Raw genomic sequence first — 24,001 nt, 5'->3', positions numbered from 1 at the left:
ACATTTATGATTTTTGGTCAATTCAAAGTCTTTGGTCAAGGAAGTCAAGTCTTCCTTGTTTTTATAAGTTGTTAATTTCTATGTTTGACTAGTATTTTGGAATCAGACATTTTGTATGCTTTGCCTATTATATAAAGGCCATTTGATCAATGAAATAAAATAAATTCTGAGTATTTATTTTTGGAACCTTGAGAGGGTATCTCACTTTTCTTGTTCTTGGTGTGGTTAGCTCCAAGTAACACTCTCTCTCTCGTTGGACCGGTGTGTCATATCCGGCAACAGATCGAGTTTGCTTCCTTGTCGGACCTGTGAATCATATCAGGCGACAATCAAGCACCTCTAGTAGTATCATCGGACCTTCCGCAACCCTTTGTGTCACCGTTCATCCCATCAGTTCTCTTTGGAGTTCACCTCTGGTAGTATCATTGGGCCTTCCGCAATCCTTTGTGTCACCGTTCATCCCATCAGTTCTCCCTTTTGGCGAGTTCATATCCCTTAAGTCTGTTTGAGTGATCATGTCCAATCTCAGGACGTATCAAGTGGTATCAGAGCCACTCAACCGGTACTTGTCTGTTCATTTTTTTCTCATCTTTCCATCTTCTTCATCTATCTTCTACCTTTCATCTTCTTTTCTAAAAAAAAAAAGTTCTACAAAAAGGCAAGAGATCATTCTATCTGAAGCTAAAGGAAGACATATTTGAGGGCAAATCTTTTTTAAAGAAGGAGGGAAAGATGTGCCCTGAATGAGCTGCAGAAACAAATCAAGAATGTTTGGCTTTTGGGCTTGAGTTTTAAACGAGATGGGCTTGACGATTTATGAAAATATGTTTACAAACATGCTTCAGCCCAAAGAAAGAAATGTCCAACAAGAAAATAAAAGCTATGGTCGAATCATATATCAATCTGACGGCAATGCAGAGACAGTCGACCATACGGAAGCACGAGACCAACCGAAGAATTCTGCGACCACAATCATTCAATTTTGGTCAAGTCAAGACATTTATGATTTTTGGTCAATTCAAAGTCTTTGGTCAAGTCTTCCTTGTTTTTATAAGTTGCTAATTTCTATGTTTGACTAGTATTTTGGAATCAGACCTTTTGTATGCTTTGCCTATTATATAAAGGTCATTTGATCAATGAAATAAAATAAGTTCTGAGTGTTTATTTTTGGAACCTTGAGAGGGTATCTCACTTTTCTTGTTTTGGTGTGGTTAGCTCCAAGTAACACTCTCTTTCTCGTTGGACCGGTGTGTCATATCCGGCAACAGATCGAGTTTGCTTCCTTGTCGGACCTGTGAGTCATATCAGGCGACAATCAAGCACCTCTGGTAGTATCATCGGGCCTTCCGCAACCCTTTGTGTCACCATTCATCCCATCAATTCTCTTCGGAGTTCACCTCTGGTAGTATTATTGGGCTTTCCGCAACCCTTTGTGTCACCATTCATCCCATCAGTTCTCTTTTTTGGCGAGATCATATCCCTTAAGTCCGTTTGAGTGATCCTGTCCAATCTCAGGACGTATCACTCGGGGTGCTCGCTCGGGGTGCTCGCTCGGGGTGCTCGGGGTGCCGGCTCGGGGTGCGCGCTCAGCTCGGCTCGGGTTGAGCGGGATGCGGGATGAGTGGTCGGTGGCGCGAGCGGCCGGCTCGGGTGAGCGGCTCTCGGCTCGCGGTGGATATAACGCGAAAATTATGGAAACTAAGTGTAAGTGTAGTGGATGATCGTTAGAGGGTTTAGAGGATGATTCAAATTCAAATTGTATAACGCATAAGTGTATTCAAATTCATCAAACATAATATATTCATAATATATGATTGTTAGAGGGTTTAGAGGATTTTCGTTAGAGGATGATGATATATGATATAATATTATAATATATTTGAGAAATTTGTATTATATGCCGTAGCGGCTGACTTTCTAATAATGACCACAAGCTATTTTTTTATATTCATTTACTTTTCTAATTGATCTGCTATTATACAATCTATTATACAAATCGATTCATACTTCATCTACAACTTTCTATTAGGATCAGGCCTGATTATATAATTGATCAGGGCTGATTATACAAATCTTAGATGTTGTATACTGTTCTAAAACTCATCTATGGTTAGATTATGACATAATCTTAGATGTTGTACTATATTTTTTATATTCATTTAGTTTTCTGATTATATGTACAATTTATTTTTATTCTATTTAAAAAAATATTTTTCAATCTTTTTTGGAGATAGTTTGTATTATATATATGATTGATATATTGAAAAAGACAAAAAAAATGCATAAAAAAATCTGAATCTTTCTCTTATGTGCCAGAGTCTCTTTTTATTTTGGGGTTATTTGCCAACTAGCCATATTTTGAGTGTAAATTAACCAAATAGCATTGATTTTGACATAATTCATTTTTCTAACTTTGTGTCCCAAATTACCCGGTTTTATCCTTTGTCTTTGCAGGTATCAGGTAAAAAAAGTGAAAGAGAACAACGTGGCCAACAAAGAAGAAATCATCCACGTCTGCCTTTATTGACCACATACACATGCACCCAAAGTTCTATTCTATACCGCCAAAATAGTATAGATTTCTAACTCCATTCACAACCACGAAATACTAAAACTAACCCCAACATTTGAATAGTGAACTTTAAACTAAACCCTATTAACTAAACATTAAACCCTACACGGAATTATAAACACTAGTCCAATGTTAACTCTAATCTTCCATAAGATTAGTAAGATGCATTACCATTCTACATGAGGCATATAGAATAGAAAATGTGAAAATGTAGTTGAACTTTATATATCATCTTAACATATTTCTCAAATGTTGATATGGTTATACCTTCATGAAAGATGGTAATGTTTGCTCTAATGTCAACCCCAATTATACATAAACTAAACTCTATTAACTATCACTAAATCCTACACGGAAATATAAATCCTAATCCGAGGTTAACCTAAATCTTCATAAACTAAATTCTAGCCACTAGTTACACCTTACATGGAATTATAAACCCTAATCCAATGTCAACCCCAATCTTTTATAAATTAAATACTCAAATTTCAAATTATCAGTAAGATGCATTTAATTTTTCATGAGCATATATAATAGAAAAGGTGACAAATGATATAGTAAAAAATTCTATTCCATTTACGTTCAACATATTGTTCCTCTTTACAAAATCATTTACACACTAATATAAACACATATATACACTGATACAAAACTCATATCAATAGAACATGAAACAATAAACAAGATTGTGCTTTTTTTTTCAAGAATCAAACTAAAATAATAAAATAGCCAAATTTGAAAGAAAGACATTCTGTTCCATTTCATAAGATAGTATAGAAACACATTCACTGTTTATCTTCATCTTCTGCCTCGTCTTCGAACCCAAAATCAGAAACTTACAGTTTTTCACGTTTCGTCTTCACTCAATGAAAAATCTTGGATTGAGAAGATGGATGCATGGAACGGGGTGATGCTCCTCACCCGTGTGATATATATGGAGAGGAATCGGCTTGCGTGATGATCTCCGCCGCCTCGACGATAACTGCAGCGGTTGTTTCAAAAGCAGAGAGATTGGGATTCTGGAAAAAGTTTTCAGATAACAAAATATTCTCAGAACTCAGATGGTAGTCACGATGTTGATCTAATCTGTAAAGAGTTACAAAGAAGGGATATGTGGATGTTGAATTGTCACAAATTATATCACACTGTAATAATTATTATTTTTTATCTTCAAGTTTCACCGGTCAAAAGAAAGGGTAATACAGTATTAATATGAATATATAACGGAGTGTATAGTTTTGTTAGGTAAAATGGTTAGTGTACCAATTATGGTTTTTTCATGGCTATAGGCTCCAATTTCCCTTTTATTTTTTTGACCCAAACCAGAGTCTCTTTCTCTTTGAATGAATGACATTTCATTGCTTTACGTTAGATAATTTTCTATCAAAACAAAAGGTTAGATGATTAAGAGCAGGCAATTTGTTTGAGAAAGTTTTGTTTTGTATGATTAATTATGGAAATTAAGTGTAGTCGTACGTATAATGTGAAAATTCATCAAACATATATATCATGTTAATTTTCATTGATCATCAGAGGGTAATATATTTGTTTTGTTTTCATATTTATTTTCCAATTGATCTAGTAGTACATACTTTCTCTTTTTTTATCTTATTTTAATTTTTTTTATCAATTTCTTTTTTGAGAAAATTTGTATTATATGATTGATAATGAAATCTTACATGTTGTATACTGTTCTAAAACTCATCTATGGTTATATTATGAAATCGTACATGTTGTACTATATTTTTTCTATTCATTTATAGTTTTCTAATTGATCAGCTATATTATACAATGTCTCTTTATTCTATTTTTTGAAAATATTTTTCAATCTTTTTGGAGAAAGTTTGTATTATATATGATTGATATATTGAAAAAGACCAAAAACAATTATGCATAAAGAAAATCTGAATCTTTCTCTTATGTACCATAGTCTCTTTCTTTTTGAATGAATGACATTTCATTGCTTTACTTTAGATGATTTTCTATCAAAACAAAAGGTTAGATGACTGAGAGCAGGCAAATGGAATCTTCCTCTGGAAAACAGTTCCCTCTCACTGTCACCATTTGTTAATTTCAATGAAGCTAGCACTTTGGTAGATTTGCAAGAGGTTGAGGTGGTCTCGCTAGCACTTTCTTGCCATTTTTCACTATAAATATCGTGTTCATTCCCCATATTTGATGGATGTCGAAGTGGCAATGCAATAACCAAAGTCATGTTCTCTAAAAAGAGAGGAAGAAAACTTATCAGCCGATACCAATCTGCTCGTTCGTTTTAAAATTTTGCCAAGCAAAACGTCATAATATACACTTCTTTTATTGCAGTATAATGAAGACCCATATACCACCAGTCGGGTCTATCTGGACAATACGCTTAATTTTTGTCTGTTTGGGTACACTTAAAGAACACTAACAAGCAGGCCCAAAAGGAGTCGTAATACAGCATCTATCAACATAAACCTTCTGGCTCTGGAAGAGGGTTTAGTTTTCCGGGTTAGTCATAATTACGTACGTGTAACTCAAACGGAAAACATATTTTCTTCGCAAACGGCGTGAAAAATGCCGGAGACGAGTCAGGAGGACCCGATCTCACTCACGGATCCGATCGATCAGTTACCTCTCCGCCTATTAAGATCGGAGATCGTCCCACCGGCTCCGTCTCGATCCCAGTCTTCCATCGACTGGCTCCCCGACTTCGCCGGTTACTCATGGCTCGCTTACGGAGCTTCCTCTCTCCTCGTCATCTCTCACCTTCCTTCCCCTCTCCGCGGCGACGAAGACTCCGCAAACGGACCGATTTTCCGTCAGATTCTCGAGGTTTCCGGCGACGTCTCGTCTCCGGTCACCGCCGTTTCCTGGTCTCCTGTAACGCCGTCTGTAGGCGAGCTCGCGGTTGGGTCTGGGAACTATGTTTGCCTCTTCGCGCGTGATCTTAGCGATCTGAATGGTAAGCCTTGACTTGGAGCCTTCGTAGATTCTTTGAGCTTTAGTTAACGAGCTAAGTGATTAAACCGTTACCTATTTTCGTAGAGTTATTGAACATTTCAAGCGTGTAGTTGAATAGTCAGTGTGGGATGTTGAACTGTGATGCAGTTGGAGTACTAGAGAATGATTATAGTATAGAACTGATACTATTGATCAAAGGAAATGATTAGAATATGTGTCTTCTTTCTCCCAATTTAGTTTGGATATGTTAAATATTTTTTTTTTGTTCATATTCAGGTTCTTTTTGTTGGAGTCAGAGTGCTGTATTGGTGCAAGAAACAAAAGTTGAAGCGATTGAGTGGACAGGATCCGGGGATGGGATGATAGTTGGTGGAACTGGCATTGTATTGTGGAAGAGAAGGAACCAATCCTGGGAAATAGCTTGGAAGTTCCCAGGGGTTTACCATCAAGATTTGGTTTCCTCCACCTGGTCAATCGAGGGTCCTTTGGCGTCAGCAACTTCTTGGAGCAAGTTTCCATCGGAGTGTGATGAGGGAGGTAGAGGTGTCTTGGCCTATTACAGTGACGGGGAGATATATCGTAAAGTTGAATTGCCTCATCCTCAGAGAATATCCATGATTCAGTGGAGGCCGGTGGCTGCAGAGAAGTCTGTAGAACACGCAGGGAAATCAGTGAGGAATGTGCTGATGACATGTTGTTTGGATGGGGCTCTAAGGTTGTGGTGTGAGGTAGATGGTGGAAAGACTAAAAAAGGCATGAAAGATGTAAAGGGGCATAAAAAGTCGTTTTGTGTGGCAGCTGTGATAGAGATGAATCAGGTCTTGGATGGCTGTTTGGGAAGAGATTTGTTTGTTTTTTGGGGAACTCGCTCAGGGGGTATATTGAAAACCATTGAGGGTAGTAATCAATTGTTTTCTACTGAAAAGTATGAACATGAGAATATTGGCAACTGTGAATGGTTAGTAGGGCAAGGACCTGGGAAATCGGCTTCTTTGTGGGCTGTCCATTGTCTTGATGATATCTCTCCTATGAGGTTTCCGAGGATTACATTGTGGGCGAGACAAGAAACAAATGAAACCGGTCTGGAACCACTCTCCATAGCTGATGCTAGAGCTTCTTCTGATCGATTGCCCCTTAAGAAAGTTTCTGTATTGAGAAATAACCTTTATGGCACGCCAGTTATCTGCTCTTCAATTTATTTATCTTCGTGCAATACCATATATTGGTCTTCCTTGCACACAGTAAAATCACATGCCTCAGAAGATTCACCTCCAAATAAATCCAGTGTATTGCAGTGCATCACAGAAAAAGTATTAGATCTTGATGGTCATGGTGGGAAAATTGTACAGGTTGCCTTTACTCCTATCATAAGTGAGGCGGGATACACTGCTTCTCTGGATTACAATGGTTTGATAATAATCTGGTCCTCTTGTGATCATTTGAACCGTGCTATTGACCATCCTATATCTGTTTCCTCTTGGAAACCTTGTGGACGGCTTCAAAATCAAGAGTTAAGATTGAAGTACACGAGTATATGCTGGGCACCTTCATCATTGAATGATGAGAGCTTTCTACTTGCGGGACATGTTGAAGGCATTGATTGCTATAGTGTGAGGAATGGCGGGAGGGGTTATGGTGGTTTCCTTACCCATTACATATGTACCATACCGTTTGCAGTTAGCCAGCCTTTTGAGAATGGCCCGACCAGCATATTTGCAAGACCTCTGTCAGATTCTTGTGGAAAGACATTCAAAAGTAACAGTTTTTTGCTTCTAAGTGTATGGATGAAAGATAAACGGTTTGATGCTCTGTCATGGAAAGTGACCCTGCATCATTTCGACTCAGCAGGGAGCACCTGCGACTGTCATTTTCATGAATTTGATAGCACGGAATCGGGCAAGTGGTTGTTCGAAGATACTTTTGCTGGTAATAAAAATTGCATTGCTGTTAGATCATGCTCTTCAGAATTACCTGAATCTCATCGTTATGATGAAGTTACTAGTTTTGCTGTGGTCAATCCAAGCGGCAGGGCTCTAGAGAATGACATGAGCATTGAAAGTCAAGCTTATACTATGGCAACTGGTCATACTAATGGCTCTTTAAAACTGTGGAGAAGTAGTCTTCAGGAAAGTTCAACACCTTCCATTATGTGGGAGCTTGTTGGCATGCTTACCATTGGCCAAAGTCCTGTCAGTGCTATATCTCTAACTGAGTCGGGACACAAGATAGCAGCACTCTGTACAGAGAATCATTTAAAAGCTGTTCGAACAATTAGCGTATGGGAAATTGTACACCTTTTAGATTCAGGAGTTTTCATACTAGAGGATAAGTTACATGTTGATACAGAGGTTGTTGCTGTAAGATGGTCAACTGTGGGTAATGATCAGCTAATGCTTGGAGTTTGCACACAGAAGGAGATGCGGATATATGGTATTGCTCGGCAACCCTGCAGAAGTACTAGTTTCGCTGTCTCTGATTATTCTTCAGAGGCACAAATTTGGCAATGCTTCGCTGTTACTCGTACATTTTCTGCTATTCATGATTTATGGTGGGGATCCAAAGCCATGAATGCCCTTGCTCATAATGATTATGTTAGCCTACATGGTCAATGGCTGGCCGTTATTGACAAGAAGCAAAAGACTGATAACAATCCAGAAATTTTTGCAGCCAATCTTCCGAACCTAGTGAATATTACAGAGGGCAGAGACTCTGAATTGTTATCTAATAGTATCCCTTTAACTGCGACCGCATATGGTTCAGATACTATTAAGGACACTACGAGCATGTTGCATATTGTGGAAAAGTTAGGAGGCGCTTTGCCACTCTATCATCCACATGCCCTCCTTGTAGCTATACGTTCAGGTGATATGCTGCAAGTGTTTTTTCCCCCTACTTCAGTCAGTTCTGAAACTAAGCTGTTTAGCTTTTATTTAGCTTTCCCTTCTTATCTTTCCTTCGTGCAGGAGCATTACTGTGTCATGCAGTTAATTTCACCTAAGCTAAAGATTGTTACCTCTAATTTGTTCAGGCAACTGGAAACGAGCAAGCGCAGCTTTAAGGCATCTTGCTGAGTATATTACTTCAGGTGATGCCTCCGTCAAGGATCAAGGTGCAAAGTCAGATCTTTGTCCGGATATCTTTTTGTCAAAATATTATGAAGGGTCTGTCTCCAGTGGCCCAAATCTTAAGGATTTCCATTGGGGTGGTTCAATGCTACAGAATTCTCAGTTTCAAGCAGGGTTGAAGTCAAATTTCAGTATGGATTCTTATAGTCCCAATGGTAGTCACAGTTCTCCTGCAACAGACTTAGAATTTACTGGTTTCTGCGAGCAGCTGGAGAAGTTATCAGATGAAGGAAAAATTTCCAGGACAGAAAAGATACAATATTTTGCAATTGTTGATCTTCTTCGTGAAATTAGTAATCCACATTCGACTTCTGTCTATGCAAGTCTTGATGAAGCTGGGAGAAGGTACTCTAATTCTGTAATTTTCTGAATTCTAATTGACTACGGACCACTTAGGTAACATGGGGTTGCGAAAGAAATATCCCATCATGTATGTTTGTTTCTCCGTTAACCTGTAAAGATTAAAAGATCACATTTATGTAACTCGCAAGGCCAGATTTATTCCTTATTCAGAAAAAAAATCTAGCTGGTTTGTAGGCCTTGTTAGTTACATCAGTTGCCAAAAAATGATCAGAATGTTTTTTTAGTACTGGGGCAGTTTTTTTATTGCTTTGCTTCATTGATAACACTTTATGCTGATTAGTATTCATGGATTTTTGTGTTCTGTCTGCTGTATAGATTTTGGATCACACTTAGGTTTAAGCAGCTGTACTTCGCTCGAAGTTTTGGCAAACAAGCATCTATTGAAGAGTTGGATATTGACTCTAGTATGATAGGATGGGCTTTTCACTCAGAGTCTCAAGAAAATCTGTCTGGTTCTCTTTTACCCACTGAATCATCATGGCAACAAATGCGAGCACTGGGTTTTGGATTTTGGTATTCAGATGTAGCACAGTTGCGCCCACGAGTAAGTTTTCAAATGTGATGCTCGGGTCCAAACTAGCTATGCAAGAACCCATGTATCAAAATTCTTATTTATGCTTGCTTTCTTTCCTTAATGATATTCTCTTTTGATACCAACAAAGAGAGAGCAAGGGTAAAAGAAATAGATGTGCATCATTTATTTTGATGCTATTTCTTTTCTGTAGATGGAGAAACTGGCCCGACAGCAATACCTGAAGAACAAGAAACCTAAAGATTGTGCGCTTCTCTATATAGCTTTAAATAGAATTCAAGTTTTGGCTGGTCTTTTTAAAATAAGCAAGGATGAGAAAGATAAACCCTTGGTGGCTTTTCTTTCACGCAATTTTCAGGTATTTGGTGCAAGCCATATTCTTGGGATGATACGCTCTCTTCCATTTTTTTTTCCGTACGACTTCTGGCATCTAATATATCACACTGAGTGACATATTTTCTATTTGATGTATCTTTTTTACAGGAAGAGAAAAATAAGGCAGCAGCCTTGAAAAATGCATATGTGCTAATGGGTAAACACCAACTGGAGCTGGCTATAGGTTTCTTTCTCCTTGGAGGTGAAGCTTCATCGGCGATAAATGTCTGTGTGAAAAATCTTCAAGATGAGCAGCTTGCGCTTGTAATTTGCCGGCTTGTTGATGGGCAGGGTGGAGCCCTGGAAAGTAATCTTATAAATAAATACATACTCCCATCTGCTGTTCGGAGAGGAGACTTTTGGCTGGCCAGCCTTCTTAAGGTAATTATAATTGTTTGCAAATATTGTTATCTTGTGAATTCACCTTTCTTTGTTGGCGTTTCAAATTATGACTATGAAGCTTCTCCCTGTTTTCCACAGTGGGAATTAGGAGAGTATCATCAGTCAATTCTTGCTATGGCTGGAAGTCTAGAGAACCCTGTTACCGGAAGCTCCACTGTTACTTCAAATCACATCTCTTTTGTGGATCCTAGTATTGGATTATACTGTCTCATGTTGACTACAAAAAATAGTCTGAAGAATGCAGTGGGGGAAAGAAGTGCTTCAAATCTTAGTAGATGGGCAACCTTGATGGCTGCTACCGCCTTCAGCAGATGTGGGCTCCCGGTAAGTTGCAACAGATACTAGAATTTACAGTGTTCCTACAAATGGCTTAGCTATTTCTTCCAACATTTGCATGTTTCTAGTAAAAGAATAAATTGTATAGGGAAACAGGACTAGCTTTTTTTGCTAAGTTGTTTTCTCATCAAGGGTTATCCTTATCTGCCTATTAAAAGATCTTACAGCTGATTATACCTTCAAAGTTTGATGTTTCTCTTTTTGTTTCTGAGACTGTGTTTGGTCATCCGTCCTGTCAAAACTAATTTTATCTTCTTTTTGAGAGTTGTTAGCTCGAGGCGTTAGAATGTCTTTCAGCATCTGCCAGCGGTCATGGTGGTACGCATCAGGCTAGCGGTCTAAGTAATGGACATTTGCATACTCCACGTGATGTTCTTGAGCTTTCTGATCCTGATTTATCTAATTGGGTATCAAGCGGTGTTTCATCTACTGTGGACACTCGTTTTAAATTGAGTCTAGCCGTCCAGTCCCTCTCAAAGCTATTACGGGAAGCAACTGCACTCATAAGGAATTCTGAAATTGTTCCGTGTGAGAAACTCTCTGGATTTCAACATAAGCTACAAACATCTTTGGAGCTATTATACCAGAGGTTTTCGTTATCTTCATCTTTCCTACGTACTACGGTATGCAGTTTTCACTAATAATACTTGCACATCATATTCCTATTCTCAGTTAATCTAATTTGGCAACTCATGTACTCATGTACTTTGACTGCCATGCGTAATCTGCTTCTTTGTTTTATATCGGCAGATGATTATGTCAGCATACAACCGTGGGTTACTACCATCCATGGGATACAATATATTTCAGGAAAATAGTTCCTCAGGACGCTCACTAGATAAGCCTCACACAAATGAAGATCTCCTCCAGGATTCAGCTTTGTGTAAATTAATTCTAAAAGCGACCGAAGAGAACTCGTTTATATTGTCACGTATCATTGCTGCATGCAGTGTCACTTGCTTTCACTCAGTGCCATGCTTTGAGGAAAACAAGGTGCCATCTGGACCTGAGCCAAAGTTGTCCAATGCCTTACGATTTTACTTTCAGGGAATTCTGCAATCCTTCTCTAGTTTTGAAACCACTATAAGGCTGTGCTTGAACTCCTCTTTGGAAAATCTGAAAACAAGAGTCGCCATTGTTCTTGATTTAGTCGAATATTGCTCAAGACTCGCAATGGCTTGGATCTTGGGAGATGTAAATTGTCTCTTTCGAATGGTGCAGCCCTTGACGATATCATATTTTCATGGAGATATGCCTTATGAGGTGGACCTGGAAACCCTGAAGAGAGTGTACCACCAAGACGTTTCTGTTAGTGTTCCAGATGCGTCAGATGCAGGACTTTATTCTGTTGTTGGGAACAACGAAGTTGGATACCCAGTGAACTCAATTCCAGAAGATGAAAGGCGTCTTGTAACACAAGCATGTTTCTGGAAGCATGTTTCAGACTTTGTGAAACATAAGATGACATCAAATTCGATTGTTCAAGATGATGGTATCTCGAATAGTAGTTCCTCAGAGAAATTTGATGCTCAGACATCGTTGGATTCCAGTGGTGCAATTGTCTGTGTAACTGAGAAGATCATGTCCGTTCTGGGAAAAACACTGGTTAGCACCATAGCTCAACTGTCTTCCTACCATGTAAAACAACTTGTATTCTTCTTGAAACAGAAATTAGAGAAGAGAATTCAGATTCCTACCTTGTTATGGTTGCACGGATGTCGGGAATCTCAGGCAAATTTTACTAATCGAGCTATCCCAGATTCAAGTATAGAGAATGAAGACAACAGCGACCTTGCAGTTTCTGTGAGGTTTTGGAAGATTTGCGTTGATCCTCATTTAGTACTCGAAGCTTTCTTGCTAGAAAATTTTGACATCTCTGAATGGTCAAAACTTAAACCATTGGGAGATTGGAGCGATATGTACAGAGAAGTAACAGGGAAGAATGAGCTCAATGTGCCATGCAATCAAGATGGTCTGAGTAGTAATGAGGTGGCTTCACTTGCACACCACGCTTCTAATTCTTCGCAGAAAGCTGCAACTGCCAGTGAAAATTCTGCTTTCCAGGACCCCAAAGAAATCCATAAGAGGACCGGGGAGCTTATACAGGTAAATGTATTTCTTACATTAACGAACTAGTTACTGATTCTCTGTTGAAACATTGTTATCTTGTGTGATCGAGTATTCTTATCTTTCTAACAGGCCCTTTGTATCAATGCCATCAACCATCGGCAAGCTGCACTAGCTAGCAACCGCAAGGTCAGTTATTGTTGCAGTCTGACTTAGCACTTGTTCTGTCTTCACTTTCTTGTGAATTTTATAAGTTGTGGTAACTTTCTATAGACTATGCGTAAAAACTTTAACCATGCATAAATGGAGTCTAAATCCTGGAAAACCTCAAATCATCTTTATCCTGCATCTGTATGTCGAGATAAAGGTTTCTGATGATATTGCATGTTGCCGTAGCAACACCGAGTTTATTTTTGTTGTTGCAGTGTTTTCTTATGCGTTGTATAAGTATGTCATCAGACACAAACACATCCCTAACTGTGGATTCTGTTACATGCAGGGTATAATTTTCTTTAACCAAGAAGATGGTGGTCCCTGCTATGATCAGTCAAACTATATTTGGTCAGATGCGGATTGGCCACATAATGGTTGGGCTAACTCTGAGTCAACTCCTGTTCCAACACGTGTCTCACTGGGTGTTGGTCTTGGGGATAAGAAAGGAGCACACCTTGGGTTAGGTGGGGCCACTGTTGGTGATTTTTCTCTTTCCAAGCCGGGGAAATCTCACAGGGTTCCGGCTTACACTGGGTTAGGAGTCTCTGGTCTAGGTTGGGAAACTCATGAAGATTTTGAGCAGCTTATTGATCCTCCCCCAATAGTTGAAACTGTTATTGCAAGCGCATTCTCTAGTCATCCAACAATGCCTCTCTTTTTGGTTGGCTCAAGCAACACTCACATTTACTTGTGGGAGGTATGAACCCAAACATTTGCATCATCTGTTTAATTACGTTTTTTTTTTATCATTTCACTTTAACTTGTTGGAGGTATAAACATTTTTTGATTTCCTTGTGGATCTTATAATGCAAACATTACATCTTGCAGTTTGGAAAAGACAGAGCTACTGCAACTTACGGTGTGCTGCCTGCTGCAAATGTTCCTCCTCCATATGCTCTGGCGTCAATATCAGCAGTGCAGTTCGGTCCATGCGGACACAGATTTGCTAGCGCTGCACTGGATGGAACGGTATGCACTTGGCAATCAGAAGTTGGTGGAAGAAGCAATGTCTATCCTGTTGACTCATCTATTTGCTTCAATGGCTTTGCATCGTACGTTTCATGATCCTTGAGTCTTTTAAGTTTTGGTTCCCTAGTATGCCAATAGCACTCCTCGCTTTGGAATTATTGCACTCAATCATGAAAGTAACCATTTTTCTGTTGTTATGGTTGCAGAGATGTGGAATATATAAGTTCGAGTGGATCTATAGTTGCAGCATCAGGATGTAGCTCAAGTGGTGCCAACGTCGTTGTATGGGATACTCTAGCTCCCCCTTCAACCTCTCAGGCATCCATCAGCTGTCATGAAGGTCTCTTCCATTTGAAAACTGCAGATTAATCGCCACTACAATCATTTTCACATAGCGCTAACTCTTAGTAACGTTTTTTTCCATGAAGGTGGTTCACGCTCTATCTCGGTGTTTGATAATGACATTGGTAGTGGCTCGATTTCTCCAATGATTGTCACTGGTGGCAAAAACGGTGATGTTGGATTGCATGATTTCCGGTATATAGCAACGGGTAAGATGAAGAAGCAGAGGAACGTTGATGGAGATCAGAACAAGAATGGGATGCTTTGGTACATACCAAAGGCTCACTTAGGTGCAAAACACTATTACCCTAATGTGACCTTCCTTTTATAAAAAAAAATATTTCTAATAAACTGGACTGACATTGATGCAAATTCCAGGGAGTGTGACCAAGATATCGACAATACCACGGACAAGTCTGTTCTTGACGGGAAGCAAAGACGGAGATGTCAAACTCTGGGATGCAAAAGCAGCAAAGTTGATTTATCACTGGCCTAAACTACACGAAAGACACACTTTTCTTCAGCCAAACTCTAGAGGTTACGGTGGTATCATCCGAGTAAGTAAAACTGAAACCTTTTGGTTTGTGTTTTCGTTTGTTGCTGTATTTTTGGGGTTTAGTTCAGAGCAGTTCTTGTAGAGTCCCGATTGAAATCAATATTTGTATCACATGTTTCAAGTTTGAGTTTCTTGTGTTAAAAATGTGGTGCAGGCTGGGGTGACAGACATACAAGTTTGTCCGAATGGATTCATTACTTGTGGTGGTGATGGCACTGTGAAGTTCGTCAGCCTCAAAGATTCCTAACTTTTTTACTGCCGAGGAAACGAGCTTAGCCTTCAAGGTTTCTATATAATACGTGATTTCTTCTCAAAGGTACAATTCAGATTCGTTAATAATTTTTTTTTTGTAATGTATTCTTTTCCCATCTATGGTATATTTTGTGTGTACACACATTCACGCACATATAAGATTATTACGAAGAAGTGCCAAGAAATGTTGAATTGACATTAATCCATATTTTTAAATTTATCTTGACTTGACTTCAATTCATACCATCATCATCATCTATATTTATTTGACCTGGTTTGCATTGACTTGGTTGCATCGGACTTTGACGGGATTAATCGGACTGACTCCAATCAGATTGGAGATTTTAACTTTGAATAAAAGATTTAGGCTTGTCAATTTCTAGGATCCGTTTAACTGTTATTTTACAGATGAATATTCTTTTCTTTGTGTGGTTAATATATTGCAAAGTGTATATTGAGGAATATAATTTGAGTTTTAAGCTTTGTTTTTGTTCAGCAAGCATACAAAAATCCAAGTTCAACCAAAAATAGTTCATAGATTGATTGATGTTGAGTGCGGATTCAGTTTTGTAGAAATGTATATATTTTTTTAAAAAAAATTGGATACAACAGAATTAAACCAAATGAGCCTCTGAATAAATATTTATTAAGTTCATATTTTGTAAGTAAGTATTTGGCCAACAGAGTTTGATAAGATTATGAAATCCCTGGCGGCCACTGTATTACGTAGTGGATTATGTTATCTTGTGGTTATATATTAAGCAAGAGGAAATGATTTGAATCATCAAATGTTTGATTATATTAGCACGTATTATTTCCTAATGATACTAAGCTAACACAAGGGTCCATTTCATTAAATAAGTATTCAAAAGAAGTTAGTTGTATTTCTTATATGATGTTAACAATGACGAATATATCAGTGCTGACATAAAGCATCTTATTAGAAAATATTGATTGTTTAACTTCTTATGGATCACTTAATAAACTAAAAAATGTCTAATGTGACTATCAATTGGAGAATAGTGGACATAGACAATTAACCATAATGACTTGAAGAAACTTTGCTTCACCTAACATTCTATTTACTAGACGACGCCAACAATATTTACATTCTGTGTACCTAATTTACAAGTCAATTGTAAACCAAATCATCATGTTAAACGAAATCAACAAATTTCAAGATTTGTAATGGGCTGGTTTTACTAAAAGTAAAAAAGTTATTCAATGCTTTAGAAAATGTTAGATATTAATTAATAATTAATGTTTTGAGATACACTTAGCATCATGTTGGAAAAAAATATACGTTAATATTATATACCGTGCTAGATGTTAAATTGATTCGAGTTAGCTAAATTCCTCTCATCAATTATCACAAGTAGTAATTTGATTTTTTACTACTCAGGACACAATAATCCAGAGTTCCCTCCATATATATTAATAATGGTAAGATAAAAGGTCTTATCCGTAAAAAGAAAGAGAAGCCCCACTCTATCTTCCCGTTTTACGCCACGTGTAAAAAATATCTAATCAAACGGCTCTCCTAAGAAATCTATGGGGGCAAATCTGTGGTTCCGACACAGAAACATAACTGTGGGTTCTTAATTGAAAACGGTGCCGCTTCATATGGAAGTTTGCGTGCTGAGTAACCCAGGAAGAAAAACGATAACTGCAAGATTCAAAAGCCTTAATCAGAAGCAAACAAAAAAATATCTGACAATTCTATCTTTCTTCGTTTTGTTTTGTTTTCCTCTCTTTCACGAGAGTGACTTCTCAGTTTCGCTAAATCTGATTTGATTCTTTTCCTTCTCCGCTTTGTGTTACCTCTTTCCCCCCCTCTGGTTAGTTTTCTTCTTCCTTCTGAATTTCTGCAAAATTAATTATTGTTGTTTCTCTTAGATATTTTTTTAGATGATGCCGACAATATAGGTAATAATAATAATCCGCTGATTCCGTGTCTTTGTGTCTCATCGGGTTTTGGATGTTTTGCTTGAATCTGCTGCTGGTTTCGTGTGTCTTAGTTTAATAATTAATTTGCTTCTGACTTGGTTTGGTTCAAATAGAATTATGAACTAATTATTCAATCTCCGTTAAAGCAAAACATCAGATTCTGTGTAATTGAGTGATGAGATCTGTCTTTATTTGGCCATTTTCAGACAAAAAGATTCCAACTTTAAAAAAAAAAGAATGATTCATTTTTCTTCTATAAGTGGAATCAAAGACTTTGATCTTCAAATTGATTGGTTCTGCTTCTGTTGAATCTTCTTTTTTTGGCTTTATAGATATAAGAGTTATGGTGAAATGATGGCAGCAGGAGAAGCAAGAGCTGTGTGGCAAAGAACAGTTAACCGTTACTTTGTCCAAGAAGACGCCAAAAGAGCTCCCAAGTTAACTACCTCTTGCCAATCTTCTTCATCCTCAACTGTTCCATCTAAACAGGTTGAAGATTCTCGTCCTGTTGTTGATCCACAGAATCAATCGCCATCTTGTGCAGGTTTCATGCCTCGTCATCCAAACCCCAATTTCCCTCCTCTGTTACCCCACAACACCAGTTTGTGGGGCCATCATCATCACACTCACCAAGACCACAAGGAACAAGTGAAGACGCCATTGGAAGCTGAGGCTGAGGGAGCCAAGTCTGAAAGGTTTCAAGAGTTTATAGAGTTGATGGAGACTAGGGAGAGTTATGGTTCGGTTGGGAATGATGAGTCCTCTGAGAAAAAGTTAACAAGTGAGCTTGCTTTCGATCCCAGCTCTCCATGGAATCCTCTAACGAGCGAGAAAGCTGCGCCGTGGTGGCGAACTACAGACAAAGATGAGCTAGCTTCTTTAGTTGCACAAAGGTCTCTAGACTTTGTTGAGAACTGTGACCTGCCAACACCGCAGAAGATGAACCGGTCTTACTACGGTAGTCCACGTTCTTTCGACTCTGATGCATTCCGGGATCACTCTTTCACTAACCAAACCCCCCACGTGCCAAGGAGAGGAAACAGCTTCAAGAACAGAGCAGAGGAGGCTTCCTCTGAGTCTGACTTGAGCAAATCCGAGCTGCTAGAAGCGCTGAGGCGTTCTCAGACAAGAGCTAGGGAAGCTGAAAACATGGCTAAAGAAGCGTGCGCAGAGAAAGAGCACTTGGTGAAGCTCTTGCTCAAGCAAGCCTCAGAGCTTTTCGGGTATAAGCAGTTGCTGCAGCTGCTCCAGCTCGAATCGCTTTACCTCCAAATCAAGAGCAAGAAAATCGAGGACAGCAAGGAGCCGCCACCGGGTTCCATCCCTTGGAGCAATAATACCAAAGCAAGAAAACAGGGGAGAAAGAGAAGAAGCAAAAGGAGTAAACCGAATGGGTTTGTTGGTTTAGCATTGGGGATGAGTCTTGTTGGTGCTGGTTTGCTTCTGGGATGGACTGTTGGATGGATGCAGATGCTTTCTTTCTAAGTCTGAGAAAAGAAGACGAGAGAGACCTCCAAATTTCAACTCTTTTTTTCTTCTTCTTACTGAGCAGCTTTGATAAATGGTTTGTAAAACTGTTGTAAGAATTTTGTTAATATTGTGTTTCTAGTTTGATCTTTAAAATGAAACTAGATTTTGACCCGCGCTTCGAAAGCGCGGGTATTATTTTTTACTTTTATGAAATATATTATTTGTTTGTAATTATTGAACATATTTATTTTAGTAAAATTTTCTTTATAATAAATTTGATACACATAGTTTACCAGAGACACTATGTGTGTCAAATTTATTATAAAGAAAATTTTACTAAAATAAATATGTTCATAGTGTCTCTGGTAAACTATGTGTTTCTCTGACTTTGTTTTATTCCCTCTCCAATCAACATATCGAAGCGCGGATATTATTTTTTACTTTTATGAAATATATTATTTGTTTGTAATTATTGAATGTATTTATCTTAGTAAAAATTTCTTTATAATAAATTTGACATATAGAGTGTCTCTGGTAAACTATGTATTTATCTGGCTTTATTTTATTCCTTCTCCAATCAACATGTTTATTTGGCTTGTTGTTAAAATAAATGATTTTAGAACGCAACTGTTTACTTTGATATTTTGTTTAAACAATGTGACATATTTCTGTATTAATTGTGTTCAATTAAATATTTATATTGTAATTTAAATTTTTATACAAATCAACATATTTGTGTAGTTTGTTATTAAAAAAATGATTTGAATCCAAATGTAAGTACTCTTATAGTGATTTTTTCAGTTCATATAATTTTTTAAAATATATTTATTTCAACTGAACCAATTAATATTTTGTTAAATTGGCCCGTGAAATATATTTTTATACATCGATATTCAAAAGATCTGGTAAGTAACGATACTCAAAAGATCTGGACCGAATCAGGTTATATGGTTATTTTTGTTACAAATATCCGAACCCGTTTTAGATACATTGGTTATTTAGATATTTTTAGGTTCCTATACATCAGAACCGAATTTTTCCAGATCTAGAATGATCAAACTCAAAATCCACACATAAGGTTATAATATTCAAGCGGGACTTGGTTACCAAAAAAAAAAGGATACCCGAAAAGAACAACATGTACCTAAATAGACAGATAATGTTCATGTCTAAATGATTATATAAATTAATAAAAAACTGTTTTATGTGTTTTGCTAAATTAAATGAAATAGAAAGAGTTTTTTTATCAAGTAAAATAATTATATGGAGTGGAAAATTAAGTGACAATAAATGTAGGACATTTTAAGTATTTTGATTTAAGTTATTATTTTATTCACAAAATATATTTTTGAACTATGTTTTTGGGTACGTAATTTTCCACCGATTGTAACTAAAATAAAAATATTTTAGTAAAATAAAATAAACCAAATGTTTAATCATATGTAAAACCTAATTATTTAGCATTTTTGATTTTATAATTGGCACAAAGTTAATATTGATTAACTAATAAATAAAAATATGCACTATTATTATTATGGTAATATAATTAATGATGTAATTTATTATTAAGGTAATATAATTAATTAAATTGTTAAACTAAGTGAAATATGGAAACACAATTAATAGATACTACTATTCAAGTTTCCAAACACTCCATTTTTTATAGCTATAACCAAACACAACAAATTTTTTTATTAATCTTATCCAAGTATCCAAACGCACCGAATTTGTACTTCACCTTTAATAAGATAGATGATCTTTCATGTAATATATGCATATGTTAAGGTTGTTAGCTATATGATATTTCTTTCATGTACACACAAAAATAGCTTATGTATCTTTCATGTCATTTTCTTATGTTTTGTGGATTTGTTGTTGTTGAAATTTGAAAGACATTTTGTAGGTAATTTAAATATAAATGTAAAAGTATTGTCTGAGTTTACAAATTTTGATCACTGGAAGTTAATTAAATTATTAAAAGCACTTTAAACAAAATATCCGTCAGTTTCGAAAAGATCATTTAAAAATTGTTTACAATTACATTTTTAACTTTTTAATTCATTAGTTAATGGTAAATTATAAATTTTAATTGTGTTTATTGATTAGATAGAATTGTGAAAAATAATTAATTACCAAAATACATTAATATTCAAAACTTTATATGTATTTTTTTAATATATGTAAGAATTATAAAACTTGCCATTTTTTTTTTGAAACAGAGGAGTAGATAGTTGGACCATATAATCATACATTTGTAACTGCTAGGTGAAAGGAAAGATAGGTAGAAATGTAAGTTTCACTACTACTACCACGTGCGCAAAAGGTCATAACTGCGAGAGTCTAAGATAACTTTCAAAAGTTTAAGATATGATCTGTCTTCTTGTCTGTTTCCAAAGTCTGGATTCTGCAGTAGTAAAAAAAAGAAGAGAGATTCAGCTAATGAATTAAACTGACAAGTGAAAGAGAAATAGATCTGTTTCATACCTTTTTGTTTGCTTGTAGCCTCGATGTCAACGTTCGATCCCAAGCTTTATGTTGCTATCAGATGTTAAACTTCTCAAGTCACTGCTCTCGATAGCTTACTCGGTCATCAGGTTGCTGAAGACCAGTGCGTAGTTTTATTATCCCTTGTTTGTTTTCTTCTCGGTGAGACTTGACTCTGTTTGCTGTCTACCGAGCTGCCTTTGGATCTTGCTTGGCTCTCGAACCCGAGCCTTTTGGACTGCATTTTTGGGCTAACACTTTGCTGTTGGATCCTCCACCAAAGCTTGCCCTCAACCTTAATGTTTTTGGACTTTTCGAGTTTGTGTGGTGTTGCCAACATGGAGCTGGTTTCATTGGAGACTTACAGGCAGGTAGTATCTTCTTGTTCGAAGACTAACTCAGGCTTCAGAGCTTCTCGGAATCGGATCACATATTAATATCTTTGGAGCTGCACAATAAATAGACAGAACCAAAAGGTTACAAAAGCGGATTCTGAATAGTCTTAGCACCGAAGAGCCTTTTTAGATTCAAAGGTCACAGTACAGAGAGGAATGCATACCTCTACCAAGTGTTGCTTCAGGGAGCCTCTCAACTCGAGTACTAGCGACCCGCCCAAATACATGATAGGCACACCAGGAACCAAGATGATATCCAAAGATTTCAAATCCTACGCTTCATGTCTCTATCACAAGTAGCTACCAAAGATCTGCAAGTCCCAATGACCAAATGTAAAAAAAAAAAGCTACACAAACTCAAAGTGTAGTGGCTTGCTTACCCATTGGTGTTGTACAATTCTTTAACAGCACACAAAAGCGTAACCTTTGCTCTTCTATGACATGGTGCTCTTCTTCCACATCAAACAGCTGTCTGTCATCATCATATCCATCAGGTCTCACTCCCAAGCTCCTCCTGACCATCTCCAATCTCGCCAGCAAACTCACAAACTTCTTGCTCATCACATAATTGCACAGAAACAAACAAACAAACATGCACATCATCATCACATTATTGCAAACAAGCAATTTAAATTTAAAAAAAAAACATTGAAACAAGAGGGAAAATCTGTATATTGCAAGGATTGGTAGGAATAACAAAGTGATCTCACAAGTATAAGAGTCAAATGGAACCTAACCTCTCTAATGATCATTCAAATAGACAGAATGCTAGTTCCTAATTGTTTTCCACGTTAGGAATATACACATAAGCTTCTTCCTTTTTCAATCTAAGAAAATATAGAATATTAATTACCAAGAACTGATAGAAATAACAAAATGATCTCACAAGTGTTTCCACATTATGAAGATACACCTAAGCTTCTTCCATTTTCAATCTAAGCAATTGCCAAGAACTGATAGAAATAACAAAGTGATCTCATAGTGAAAATTCAAATGGAACCTAACCTCTCTAACGATCAATCAAATGACAGGACACTAGTTTCTAATTGTTTCCACATTATGAATACATAAGCTTCTTCCATTTTCAATCTAAAGTAAATATAGAACATCTTCCAAGAACTGATAGAAATAACAAAGTGATCTCATAACTGTAAAATTCAACTGGAACATAACCTCAATCAATCAAATGATAGGACGCTAGTTTCTAAATGTTTCCACACTATGAAAATACACATAAGCTTCTTCCTTTTTCAATCCAAGTAGATATAGACTTTCCCAAAAAAACAAAACAAAAAAGACACGAAATTAGATACCTTGAGCAATGTGTATTCTCATCTTTTCCTCCACCTGGTAGTGGGTGGGGGTTCTTGCCATTTCTGGACAACCCCTTGGTCTCCATTTGGTCCTCTTCTCTCACCTACATTGGTCCGCAAGGTCCAAGACAAGCAGTAGGTATTCTTCTCTGGCTTCTATTTGGAATGGTAACTCTCGGGAGAATTTCCCCAGCCCGAAATGGAAGCTCTCCACATTCACTTAACCTCATTGGTTCTATCAACTGCGCCTGACTTAGAGCACACAACTTCATCTCCTGTAGCTGCATCCAACAATTTCATCTCAAGTCAGGGTTTATAATCTAAAGCCATAAACAGTGGTACATAGAACCATAAGCCTTATGAGATCATTCGCATTCTACACAAAATACACAAGAACTTTAAAAATTCATCGCTTATGATCACAAAATTCAATGTACAACAAACAATTTGAAAGCCTTACAGAAACAAAATAATCGAGACGATACCTTATTCCATGGTCGCTGGTAAGAATTCAACTCCTGAACTAGATGAAGATTCCTAGATGAAATCGAGAGACCAGAGACTGCCTCCATGCATGCAAGAGATATAACCATCACCCAATGAGTCGATATTATATAATGAATATGACTCATCAGCGATTGTTTTTTTTTTTAATGAAGTGACTCGGCCATTGTTGAGGCAGGGTTTATAGAAATTTAGCTTTAAGGAATGAGGAGAAGGCTGTTCGTGGTGGTGTTATTTATAGAGAGACTAGAGACATGGCAAACGGAGCATTTCTAGCCGTTAGTGAAAGTATTAAATATCACTTCAACTTCCAATGCTTCATGCATGGAAAGGAAGCTTTTCATCGAGAGGCGAGTGAGTTCCTGCTTTCTCAAAATATCTATATATAACGCATGAAAATGAAAACTAACGCATGTACATTTATCTTTCCCAAGAGATGATTGATCAAAAAAACAATTTGCTTTTCTTTTGTTCATACACACACATACATTAATTTATCTTTTCCAACAATCCATTAATTACATGAGATAACAGAAAAAAACACATACCACAGCAAAAAGAAACATTTTATGAGAAGTTTTAAGAGATCATTTTGATGTATTAAGCCAGGAGGTCTTTATATTACCTAGTTTGTTCTATTAGGTCACGAGTTTTTGCCTAGTTGTAACTTGTAAAGAACAGAGCAGAGGAGGCTTCCCCTGGAAAGTTACTTTAGTGGAAAAGCAAAAAAAAAAAAGGGTTTTTAACTGCTCGGTAAAAGGTAGAGATGAAAGTTTTACTACTACGACTACGTGGCAAAAGGTCATAACTGCGAACATTTGGGCCTAATGATCCGACCCGA

At 37.1% G+C, this 24,001-nt stretch overlaps 2 protein-coding genes and 1 long non-coding RNA gene across 4 annotated transcripts; 2 read left to right on the top strand and 1 right to left on the bottom strand.

Annotated features, from left to right (window-relative positions):
- The first annotated feature begins 5,084 nt into the window (after positions 1–5,084).
- LOC108810264 (uncharacterized) lies at positions 5,085–15,267 on the top strand. The gene is made up of 16 exons (XM_018582387.2): positions 5,085–5,516; positions 5,792–8,377; positions 8,544–8,985; positions 9,319–9,547; positions 9,729–9,893; positions 10,019–10,291; positions 10,391–10,636; positions 10,921–11,271; positions 11,399–12,754; positions 12,848–12,904; positions 13,215–13,625; positions 13,757–13,980; positions 14,104–14,237; positions 14,326–14,529; positions 14,618–14,796; positions 14,950–15,267. The coding sequence occupies exons 1-16, from the start codon at positions 5,129–5,131 to the stop codon at positions 15,040–15,042; spliced, it is 7,338 nt and encodes a 2,445-aa protein (XP_018437889.1). The 5' UTR covers positions 5,085–5,128; the 3' UTR covers positions 15,043–15,267.
- Positions 15,268–16,686: 1,419 nt separating this feature from the next.
- Positions 16,687–18,622, top strand: LOC108810265 (uncharacterized). 2 transcript variants are annotated; one of them, XM_018582388.2, is made up of 2 exons: positions 16,687–16,885; positions 17,327–18,622. In XM_018582388.2, exon 2 carries the CDS (start codon positions 17,346–17,348, stop codon positions 18,477–18,479), a length of 1,134 nt encoding a protein of 377 aa, XP_018437890.1. In that variant the 5' UTR covers positions 16,687–16,885; positions 17,327–17,345; the 3' UTR covers positions 18,480–18,622. The 2 variants fall into 2 exon arrangements, with proteins under 2 accessions (XP_018437890.1, XP_056844408.1); XM_056988428.1 differs by lacking the exon at positions 16,687–16,885 and adding an exon at positions 16,955–16,973.
- A 2,052-nt stretch (positions 18,623–20,674) lies between these two features.
- LOC108810271 (uncharacterized) lies at positions 20,675–22,903 on the bottom strand. The gene is made up of 4 exons (XR_001943025.2): positions 21,724–22,903; positions 21,508–21,654; positions 20,949–21,396; positions 20,675–20,868 (listed from the first exon to the last, which is right to left on the bottom strand). It is a non-coding gene; the product is annotated as an uncharacterized LOC108810271 (long non-coding RNA).
- Positions 22,904–24,001: the final 1,098 nt, after the last annotated feature.

This window comes from Raphanus sativus, chromosome 6 (genome assembly GCF_000801105.2).
Source record: "Raphanus sativus cultivar WK10039 chromosome 6, ASM80110v3, whole genome shotgun sequence".
NCBI classification, from domain to species: domain Eukaryota; kingdom Viridiplantae; phylum Streptophyta; class Magnoliopsida; order Brassicales; family Brassicaceae; genus Raphanus; species Raphanus sativus.
This window is presented reverse-complemented; position numbering and strand designations above follow the sequence as displayed.

Coding starts and splice junctions, on each gene's coding strand:
- LOC108810265 (XM_018582388.2), top strand. CDS start 17,346: ATGATGGCAGCAGGAGAAGCAAGAGCTGTGTGGCAAAGAACAGTTAAC.
- LOC108810264 (XM_018582387.2), top strand. CDS start 5,129: ATGCCGGAGACGAGTCAGGAGGACCCGATCTCACTCACGGATCCGATC. Junction 5,517..5,791: donor TGATCTTAGCGATCTGAATG/GTAAGCCTTGAC, acceptor GTTCATATTCAG/GTTCTTTTTGTTGGAGTCAG. Junction 8,986..9,318: donor CTTGATGAAGCTGGGAGAAG/GTACTCTAATTC, acceptor TCTGCTGTATAG/ATTTTGGATCACACTTAGGT.